The sequence below is a fragment of the Micromesistius poutassou genome (genome assembly GCF_964030765.1).
Source record: "Micromesistius poutassou genome assembly, chromosome: 22".
NCBI classification, from domain to species: Eukaryota; Metazoa; Chordata; class Actinopteri; order Gadiformes; family Gadidae; genus Micromesistius; species Micromesistius poutassou.
This window is the reverse complement of record NC_140292.1, coordinates 4081234-4093166: the sequence shown is the minus strand read 5'-3', so window position 1 is coordinate 4093166 and position 11933 is coordinate 4081234. Positions and strand designations below refer to the sequence as shown.

At 41.1% G+C, this 11933-nt stretch overlaps 1 protein-coding gene across 1 annotated transcript in view; it reads right to left on the bottom strand.

The window, feature by feature from the left end:
• Positions 1 to 11933, bottom strand: part of rimbp2a (RIMS binding protein 2a) — a gene marked incomplete at both ends in the record, with an annotated part of 66124 nt that overhangs the window by 28119 nt on the left and 26072 nt on the right. Inside the window, 2 exons of the mRNA XM_084486360.1 lie at positions 2100 to 2222; positions 5546 to 5635. Coding sequence (XP_084342486.1) covers positions 2100 to 2222; positions 5546 to 5635 — 213 coding nt within the window. The remainder of the gene's footprint in view (positions 1 to 2099; positions 2223 to 5545; positions 5636 to 11933) is intronic.

The following is an 11933-nucleotide window of genomic DNA, read 5'->3' as shown; positions in this document are numbered from 1 at the left end:
TTATTAGTAAGCTTTAAATAATCAGTAATAAATAATTAAGAAGATCATTAGAAAATAGTAATAGTAGAATTATCAACTTACACTTTCTAAATTAAATTCTGAACCATTATCTCATTATTTTTTAAATCATTTATAACACGTATTCACGTGGGGACAATGCTTTATTAATGCTTTAAAGTTGCAGCTATTCCAAAGCGCTACCAAATGTTTTACTATGTCTTCCACACCACACTAGGGAGGACCTAATTCAACTCATCAACTACCTGCCAGCCGTGGCACACACACAGTATCAACATCATTCTCCAAACTAGCCAAGTCATGTGCGCGTGGCGGCCTCTATCTGCAGGGCTTATGCCAGCTGTCACATCTCTGAGGAACACACTTATAACCCTGAGATGTTTCACAGAGGGGCTTAAGAATATTTTTTTTAAAAGGAGCTTTGGAAGCTCTGACAGTCATCATTCTCTATCTCTCTCTCTCTCTCTCTCTCTCTCTCACTCTCTCTCTCTCTCTCCCTCTCTCTCTCTCTCTCTGTCTCTCTCTCTCTTGCTCTCTCTCTCTCTCTCTCTCTCTCTCTCTCTCTCTAAGTCACAGTGGAAGAGCAAAGCCTCTTTGGCTGGGGGAGTGATTTGGAGGAGTCCCGCTGCCTTGCATAATAAAAAGAAGAATTGGACTCTATCTCTCTCTCTCTCTCGCTCACTCTCACTCTCACTCTCTCTCTCTCTCTCTCTCTCTCTCTCTCTCTCTCTGCAGAACTTCAGTGGGTAACTTTACGTTGAGCCATACACACAGCGTGATCAACAAAGCTTAACGACAAGAGGCAGAGAACTTCACGTGGTCGTTACCCAGGACACACGTCTGTACCACAGATGTTACTTTTACAAAGCAAAGGCAGCCTGATTGTCGTTCTCAACCAGACCACTAAGACAGGGTGAATGACTCTCTGTCGGCTTAAGAAAGCAATTAAAGGCATTAATGCAGTCGGGACTTTAATTGCATTGTTCAAGTGCACGTTGAACTGTGCTGTGAAGACAGGACCGAGGGGTTCCTCATCCACTTAGCCTTTGTACTAGCAGAAGGTGAGGCGAGATGGAGAACAGATCAACTCTTGACCTTTGGCCCTGACCTTTTTTCTGTAATTTCCAAACTTTTTTTGGGGTGAAATTTGACATTTTGGCAAGTGTTGACGGTTATGACGGCGCTTTCGTGAGTAGCATCGCTTTCATGGGAGTAATGAGGCCATGTCTCGATTAAAAAAAGTGTGTGATATTGATGTAAATAATCTATGCAAGCCTTTCGGTTGATTGCCCGCGTATCACGTTATGCAATGTAAGCTCCTCGAGATAATACACATACACTGATTGGTGTCCTGTTTTCCTGCGGAGAGGATGTGCAAATGTTCCTTTGATTAGCAGATTGTATCCCTGTTGAAACCACAATTCAGCTGTTTGCACTTTGAAGCCACAAGCTTCTCTCCTCCTGCATTCTTCTATGCTTCCCCCCCCCCCCCCCCCAGAAGATGGTGTTATTTCTCGGCAGCATACGTTCTTCCTATCCACATCCACAGAGTCAATACATAATTAGAATGTGACACATTTGTTCTGTTGTATTCAGGAGTGGGTCCGTTGCTCTTAGCATATAATTCTCTCCTCAATAAGGCCGAGCTCTGCAAACAACCAGACTGAGATGGGGGAGGGGGGGTGGTGGGGATTTGTAATGACAATGCAATCACAAGTCAGGCTTCTACACCACAGAGGACCGAACAATAACAACAAAGCAATGACAGTTTACTCTGTGATTTATGTGCCTCTCTTGTTTTGTATTGGTGTCCTGTTTTTGTGAGGGCAAACCTCAAAGCATTATTTAAAACTGTGGAAAGCAATTCATATCTGCTGTTCATTTACAATGCTTAACAATAATTGCTTGGGAAGTTTATAATGCATTCAAGTTTATAGTGCATTTGAGAGTTTCAATGAGACATCAGTTTTGTCATATTAAACTCCAAACGGGAATGTAGGGTTAGGGTTCTTTCTTAATGTGTTAAGAAGGTGATGCACACAGTAACGTAAAGTAGTAATGTCTTGGATTGCAAAGCACACCTTCAGAACCTCTTCCAGTTTCTCTACTTTGACTTGGAGGTGGGTCCTATCCTGCCGGGCTGCGTCTCTCTCTCGCCTCACGAGCACAAAGGTCCGCCTCAGCTGCTCGTAGTCGGACCGCACCTGCACCACACATGGGTAAACACAACGGCTCCTTACTGCATGCCAAAGGGACGGAGGAGCAAACCGTGGAGGAAAGTGAAAGTGAAAGTGGAACAAACTAAAGTTTAGGAAAACAAAATGGAGAAGTGGATGACCATCCTGATCTCGAAAATGTATGTTTAGAAACTCTCGCCGAGGTTCAGTCTAGCCTCTTTTAACACAGAAAGTGGAACACACACTTTTGTCAGTGAATGTCTCAGCATTAAATTATTCCCAAATATGGGCATGGCTTTACGCTGAAATGAAATTACTTAGTGACGCTGTTGCTCTCTTCGCTTTCAGAAGAAAAGAAAAACATCATCTCTGAGGGAAGCCTACAGTGCAAATGAATGTTCATGTTTTACCATTGTTATTCTGTCTTTTTCAGATAGAAATGGTTTAGATTGCTCTGTCCATTGCTATGCTTGCACCACCGTTGTTTTTGACGTTGTGCAGACTGCGGCACTCCTCGATTCGTTGTTAACTTTAACGTCTCCCCCTAGCGTTGGTTTTGAAAACAGGTCTCCAGGATCCAAAACAGACTGCTAGAAACGTGAAATGTGAAATTGCAAGATCAGGATGTCTCAGAAGGCTAGATTATACACATTTTGGGATTTAATCATCTTTCCTCACTTCTTGAATAAATAACCAAAATAAAATCATTTTGGCCTAGGGGAATGGTTATGAGTTTGCTGTCTATGTGAGAAGTGAATCAGCACCAGTCTCATGAGACCATCCGGATATCCACATTTTCTTGTCGCAGTATTCAAGTCCAATACCACTCTGGACTTGGGCAGCAATTGATTACCAAACGTCTGCAGCCTTACATTGTTCACAAATCCCCAGCCAATCAGAGTGAAGCGCTCGCTTTATTTGTTCTTGCCGAATCCGGCTGGAAGTAAAGCAAAGCCCATATTATAATCTGAGGAAAGCCTTCCGTGCAGATTGTTGTTAATCTTTTAACATTGTTATTCAGTCATTCTATTTCGGATGAAAACTGTTTTGCTGAACTTTACTGAGCTCTGCCATTTGTGTTTTTTTAATGGCAGAGCTTGGGGGAGGGAGTTTCAGTCAATCAAGAACAAGGTGCACACTGATTGGTCCTAGCATTTTGAAATGTTTGGAATAATCTCCCAATGGGATCGAGGGCAGAGCGATCTGCAGAGAGAAGCCAAATGTGAACTTGCGAGGGCAGGTGTGGTCTCACAAGTCCAAATCAACACTATCCCACCTCACCTCCATGAGTGAGAGAGAGAGAGAGACAGCGGGAGGGAGACAGAGATACAGCGAGACAGAGAGACATAGAGAGAAAAAGTGAGCGAGAACGAGAGCAAGAGAGAGATGGCGAGGGAGAACGATGGAACGAGAGAGAGAGCGAGAGAGAGAACCAGAGAGAGCGAGCAAGGGAGAGAGCTAGAAGAAGGGAGAGGAAGAGCAAAGAAGAGAAGAGCTGCTGACTGGCGCTTTCCACTTCATCACTCAGGAGCTCTGTGAACGGGAGATGGTTCCCCTGGCGGACTCATGAGACCCAGCTCCAAACCATTTCTCACGAACACACCAATCTGTTCATTAATTACCGGGACAGATAAGCTTATGCGACTGAACTGAAAAAGGGCCGCAGCATGGGGAGACGGTTTCCCCTCGTGTCGTGAATATGTTTAAGAATCACATTAATTGGATCCAATTTATTGATTGGGTTGGTCGAGTTGAGTCAGGGAGTATGTCATACGGGACATGTGTTAGGTAATAACTGTGTTTTTTTTTCATTTTCGATTCCGATTCGTCAGGATTTAAAGAAAAGACGCAAAAAACGTAAATAGATACAGTGATCACATGACTGGAGAGTGAGTGTACATCAGAGTAGCATTAAACATATTCAATGCCGCAACGTAAAGCACACGTGCACAAAATTAAGCACATATTTACTCATATGTACAGAAACACACATGTTTCTGCCCCTTTCATTTGAGTGCTCTTTTTAAACACTGGTGCGAAGAAAACAATGCATTCATCTACACAGCTTAGGTCCCCATAACGCAGAATAGACAGAACATCTTTTTTTAAACATCTGAGGGGGGCAGTTTTAAAGGATTAATTCCAGGCAAGGAATCATTGTGTAAGTCACCTTTACCTGCAACACTAAACTCCTTTTTCTCACAATGTGAACGTGCAAGATCAGGATGGTCCCATGAGGCTATGAAAATGGAGCTAACTTATGCTGGGTACACACTACAGGATAATCAGCGCAAATCTGTGCCCAATTTCCCCCATCTGACAATGCTCAGCAAAGCCCAGATTTTTTGATGGTCAGACAGATTGTTTTGGGCCAGATTATCCTATGGCGTGGTGTATTTTAAGGATTTTAATGATCGGGGCCTCACCAAAATGTATATTAATCTATCATTAGATGTGTGGTCTCTTACGTTATCTAAATTAGAAAAAATATCTAGTGTGTACCCAGCCATTAAACCAAATCAGTTTTGGTGTCACATATTAGAAAAGGTACAAACAGATAATAAGGGTGAATGGTTCAGATTTCATGCAATTATACACAAAACACTTATATATATATATATATATATATATACACTTATATAACAAAAAAAAATATATATATATATACATTAGGGATGTGAATAACTCAAATTTTTCATGGTCGAATAATCAGTGGGTGGTATGAACGAATAATCGATTATTCGATGTGTGCCGACATTCACAAAGGCAGCCATGGATCATCGGCAAGAAATCACTTAATATCTTCAATGCAAAAAAAACTAACTTTAACAGTGATCAGTGTTTGTGTTGTATGCATATATATTAATATTTATGCTTGTGTATTGTGTATATTGTTTTTCTGTACATGATTAATAATAATAAAAAATATATATAATAATAAAAAATAAAAGAGTGCTACAGAACCAACATTAGTTCCGTCCATTAAATCTTGTTTATTTGAATGGGAAAAAATATTAACGGTCCAAATGTTAAAAATCGACTTTGACCCTCAGGAACGAATAATCGAATAATCGAATATTCTGACCCATCCCTAATATACATATACATTACATTACATTATATACATTATATATACATATATCCATATACATTAACAAGGTTGTTGGCTTATTGATTGGTCGATGTGGGTGATGCCTTGAGCATCCTGAAGACATACTACTATTGATCATTATATATATATATATATATATATATATATAGCAATTTTCTTATATTAGTACGTGAGGGTGCATGCATGTGTGTGTGCGTGCGTGCATTCGTGCGTGCGTGTGCATGTGTGTGTTACATACCTGGTCATACTTGGTGGATCGGACGGTGTGGTTGATCAGCTCGAGGTTAAGCCGATGTTGCTCTTGCAGGGCCGCATGGAGCTTTGCTTTCTGCCAAAATAGAGAAGAAAGATAGAAAAAATTATATATTACATATAACATATTACATACATATATATTACAACCATATGTGCTTTTCATGACTATAAGTATCATCCCATCCATCTTAGAGTTATGTAATTAGCATAAAGGACATGTGTATGTGTGTGTGTGTGGGCGTGGTTGTGTGTGTTTGCATGTGTGTGTGTGTGTGTGTCCATGCATTTGTGTATGCATGTGTGCATGCATGTGTGCAGCATGTTGGTGTGTTAGGTGACATGTCGACCGCTCTGTAAGACGCTGTCTCCACTTGCTAAAGCCACAGCTGTCTGCTGTCACATCCATTACCTTGTTATTAACAATTAGTCTCTGGCAGGAAGAAATGGAGGGAGACTGAGAAAGGGGAGGGCCTTGGAGTGGAAGAGGAGCAGGAAGGAAAGGAAGTGGGGCTGGAATGAAGCTTCAGGGGAGAAAGCGCTCCACCAACAATGCCAAAGGGCCATAGTGTTGGATGTTAGTACTGTTTATTTGAAGTGTTTTACATGCTGTTTGTTAACGTGTTGTTTGTTTGCATGCTGTTTGTTGACATGCTGTTTGTTTACATGCTGGTTGTTAACATGCTGTTTGTTAACGTGCTGTTTGTGAACATGCTGTTTTTTAGCATACTGTTTATTTAGGTGCTGTTTGTTAACATGCTGTTTATTTAGGTGCTGTTTGTTAATGTGCTGTTTGTTAACATGCTGTTTATTTAGGTGATGTTTGTTAACATGCTGTTTGTTGACATGTTGTTGTTTACATGCTGTAAGTTGATGTGTTGTTTGTTTCGGTGATGTGGATAATGTGATAATTAGGCTGTGGGAATACATTTCCTTTATGGAGGGCAATAACAAAATACATTTGAATCCTGTGGTGAAGTCCAAGGCAGAAAGGCAATGACATGGCATGGAAGAGAGAAAGTGCTTGCTGGTGTACAGTCAAATGATCAGTTAGTCAATGGCATGACCACAATGGAAGCCGGATAGAACTCGGTTGGTTGAAGAGATGGTGCCTTAATCATGTGGCTTTTGATTTAAACCCTTAGGATACACAGTCCCTTTAGTTCGATAAACCATTTATAAATGATTATTGTTCATCTGTTGAAAAAATACAAAATATAACTAAGTCTTAACAGTGCGGATAGTACCTGTTGATGTTCTAATTTTATGTAGCTTTATGTGTGGATGTTGAAAATGTTGATCCATCCTAGTATGTGTGTGTGTGTGTGTGTGTGTGTGTGTGTGTGTGTGTGTGTGTGTGTGTGCGTGCGTGCGTATGCTTAAGTGTGTAAAGCATGCAAAAGTAATGTCTGCGTCACCGAACCACAAGGGAAGGTCTGCGGTACGGCCCTACTCTACAGGCACCTTTAACAGGCTAGGAGTGGAGTGGAGAGCATTCACTCTCATTGTAATGTACTGGTCACCACATCCCATCTCTGCAAGCCACAACGCCGAGGAATGATGGCTTTGGCCCACAGAGCTGGTAGAATGCTAATGCGATAGTCAAGACAGAGCAATGGCCACCTACAGTCTCTCCCTCATGTCTGTGCTCAACCTTGAAGGAAGGAATGGGACACATTCACCATGGCTCTGCTTCACGTACACTACCTCGAAAGACAACTCGTACGCATGAAACATCACGCTAGTGTTGTCACCAATGTTTGGTGAAGGTCTAACCCATAAGAATATGCACTAAACAATAAATGCAGTTTAATATGTAGCTTAAAACTACATCAAACAAGATAATGATGATTTCAGTAAAGGTATTAAAGGTGCAGTATGTAGAATTCAGCAGAACTGCCATGGCAAAAACTCCCTGATGAAGCACTATCCAGCTGTGTGATAGGCTGAGCGCCCCTGGTTTTAAATCAGGACTAGGGATCTCAAGATGATTTTATTCCACGAAATTACAGATTTTTTACAGGGCTAATCTCACATGAAAATCTTTGACATCCAGAAACTTTTATGCCCTGCATTTTTTTCGGTATTCATTTATTTATCAACTAAATAAAACATGCATTGCTGAGAATGGCCCAGGCTGGCAGCTAGACGGCCGGTTTGAAGGGGTTGAGACGGCCAAGCCCTCCCTTTCTTTCAAACGACGGGGAAAATGACAAAATGACATGGCAACAAATTATTTGTTTGGGAGAATGCAAGAGCAACAGCAGCACCCTGTTGTTTCGCAAATACACTGATCATATCAAATATCAAAATATAATAAAATAACATAAACATAATAGGGGCTCATCATGAGCATCACAGTCACGCAGAAGAAGCCAGGAGAGGCGTTGACCATGGTTTAATCACCCACACCGGCGGACTCATTCAGGGAACTGAAAACAGGTGAGGACCCAAAAAGGTCTAAAAGGTTTGGCCTGGAACAATAGAAACGCTGTAGAAGTTTCAAAAGATCCTTTGTCCCCGGGGTCCTATGTCTCCAAGGCCCTATGTTCCCCAGAATAACACAGCACATAATGAGAACATGACAAAGGTTCCAATTTGCCCAGGGTCCTATGTCCCTAGGGACCTATGTTCCCCAGTTCAACATATGTTATATTCCAGGATCCTATGTTCCCCAGTTCAACATATGTTATATTCTAGGGTCCTATGTCCCCAGTTCAACATATGTCCTATACCAGGGACCTATGTCCCCAGTTCAACATATGTCCTATACCAGGGTTCTATGTCCCCAGTTCAACATATGTCCTATACCAGGGTTCTATGTCCCCAGTTCAACATATGTCCTATACCAGGGTCCGATGTCCCCAGTTCAACATATGTCCTATACCAGGGTTCTATGTCCCCAGTTCAACATATGTCCTATACCAGGGTCCGATGTCCCCAGTTCAACATATGTCCTATACCAGGGACCTATGTTCCCCAGTTCAACATATGTCCTATACCAGGGTCCGATGTCCCCAGTTCAACATATGTCCTATACCAGGGTCCTATGTTCCCAGGGTTCTATTTTTGCCAGCTCTATACACATAATTGGAACCTGAAAAGGACGTTCCCCAAATATTTGCTTAATAAGACATGGACTATTGTGGGACTTGGCCAAAGGGGTTTTCTGTTCCCCACTTCCATATGACAGTGTAAGAGGCCTGCACTCGAGGGAACTTATTAAATGGTTAGTCATCGAATCACAAAAGCATATCTTAATACATCCTTAGGTGAAAACTAGCCTTGTATAACTTTATTCTAAACTTACTGTCACACTTTCATCCGTCTTCAAAGTTACATTTTTGCACACCTTTTTCAAGTTTTTAAGTTCTTTCAGTTATTATTATTATTATTATTATTATTATTCATTTTTTAAGCTTTTATTTTTAACTGTGACTAACATCTCACTGCTGAAATGTCAAGATACCAATGCATTGATATTATTACAATAGAACTGTGACCTTTGGAAAAGGCCATAAAAATAAAATTCAATCATTTAAGAATAAATAAAAAGCCTTGTTCCTTGTTCAAATGTGACTCACTTATATATGAAATATTTTTAATTTACTCATGTCAAATTTGACTCATATCCAATACAGAAAATGTAAGACCCTGGGAACATAGGTCCTGTGGAACTTAGGACCAGAGGAACTTATGACCCTGGGAATTTAAGGACCTGGGAACATAGGACACACCTGTAAATTCTTCCAAAAAATAATAATTATACTGCCTCTATAGTGGCATCAGGTGATACATTGTTGTCTTGTCCACGGGGGTTATAAAATATTTGGGCTATGCTGTATATCTCCACAACTCGACAGACTTCAATGATATGGTGATAAACCTGTTTTCATCCCGGAATGCAGCTCAGGGGCATGTCAGCCTGCCTCACGTCTGCACTCCCCCCCCCCCCCGCGGCGTGTATGTAATCAAGGCATTGCAAGTTGACTTTAACTCCAGCGAGCTAGCTCTATTGAGACCGGCATATCTCCGCTGCGCACCGCGTCAGCTCATCTATGGCTGTTTGTTTAATCAATGGAGGGTTGCCGCTAATGCTTGAAGACTGAACTGTGTTGCGCATATCCTGTGGGCACAACACAACCACCATGCCTGTGCGTTTTATACTTTGGTTCATATGGATAGGATTTTGGCCTATTTTGGCTTGTTCTGTGAGATAGTGCAGGCCATGTAGCCTATGTGGTACGTACAAGCCTGAAACTGTAGGGTGTGCAAATCAAGCGGGCGTTTCTTGATAACTGCCCATCAGGGCTGAACGATTCATCAAATTCAAAAGCGATTTGCAAATCGCAAAGGCTGCGATCAATTTTTGTGATTTGTTACTGTTACTGACTGGAGATCAGTAAGATTCATATGTATTTATTTATTTCTTTTCTTTTACAATTCAATAGTTAATTAAGATGTAATAATATCAATTCATGCATCAATTCACCTCAACACATAGGCCTGGCCTGAAGGAAAGAGCAGTTTATACGCAATTTTGGTGGAAATAATCGCAATTCGATTATTTCCCCAAATCATTCAGTCCTAACGCTGAGGCAGGGATAAGCATGTTGTGCCTTTTGTGTAAACAAATGGAGGATTTGAATCAAGATACAATCAAAATTAAAAATAAGGTTGTAGAATCAACATATTTCTCTCCAGTAAACGGGGCCAAAGTGAGATATTCAGTACTAGTCTATTGGACCACCACTACCACCATGGAAGACTAATTCACTCTGAAAACTCTCCATTCTGCTCCTCAACAATGCATGCGTAGACACACAAACACACACACACACACACAGACACACACACAGACACCATTATTGTCAATTCCCTGCCAACCCACCACTTTAGCTTCTGGGTGTGCATCTGCTCTCATGGTGCTGTATTGCTAAGAAGCTTACACATTTTCCTGCTAAAATGTAGTCCAATATGGACACTATACACCTATATAGACCCATATAGATCTTTATACCCTTTTGTTTTTAATGTAAGATGCTGCATGTAGGCCTTAATAACATTGCAAAAACTCTTTGAGCTGAACAGAATGTTGTTGCTATTTAAAGGGCCAGTGTGAAGAATTTAGTAGCATCTAGGGGTGAATCTGCCCACCTCACCTCACCCCTCCCTTTCCAACGACTACGATGGCCTGTACTGGCCTGTATTGTGTAAGGGGCCATTGTCAAGTGATGAGGTTCCTTGATAGATTTATAAATTGTATTTAGTTATTTAAAGTCTGTAAATGTGAAACTATATATCAGAGCTTACATGGTAAGGTATTTTAAAATTAAAAGCGGTTGATAGTTTTGATTTCTTTCCCACATTAACAAACCGTAAATCACGGAGCGATACGTCATCATCCATGCCATTCGCAAATATAAGCAGATTTTGATAACATGAGGATGCGTAGTTGTAACAGTTTCCTTTTGGATATAGTTATAGCTATGGTGTTGTTTGTCAGATCGGCAAGCCACACACACGCTGGTGGGATGTGGAGCACAGGGTCGAAAGAATCGCCAGCGTGCTGAAGAATGTCAGCATCCGTTGCCAATGAGCCTTATTTTCATGGGATTATACTTAAAACTAGGGATGCACCGAAATTTCGGCCACCGAAAATTTTAACACTTTTATCACCGAAACAACACGGCCGAAACAGGAAATTGTGATGACGCAAACAAAAACCGCAGCCAGCACACGCTTGTCTGGATAAGCGCCTCTGCGCCAACAAACGAATGACACCTCTAGCTAAATGTAGTAATCTAGAGAACCAGCTACAACCTTGTTTTCATCCAAACGAGCCGTCTTTAGCGACGGCTCGCTATGAGACAGCTTCTACGAGCTGTCGGCTATCAGCCGCGAGTTTAGGGACCATCCGCAAAGTGCCGACAGCTTCTATGAGCTGTCGGCTATCATCCGCGAGCTTAGGGACCGTCTGCAAAGTGCAAAACGGAAAACGATGTTGTTTTTTCAGTGCTAAATAAATATTTTTATACTTTTAATAACTGTAATTGATTTATTCTTTGAATTGCAATTCATTGATTTTAGTGAGGTTAGTACACAGTCATAGCTATAAATGCAATGGTAGGCCTACTAATAATTGGCATAATAATTTATTTCGGTGTTTCGGTTTTCGGCCTTGGTTTCCTCATTTTCGGTTTTCGGTTTTGGCCAAGAATTTTCATTTCGGTGCATCCCTACTTAAAACATGCTTACGAACAATATATTAAATTTCTACCAAGTCTGTTTTTGCTAGATACTGTACCTTTAAGTAGAAACAATTAAATAAAGACACGGTAGTGCTTGTTTTATGTGAGTTCAACTGGCTGGCA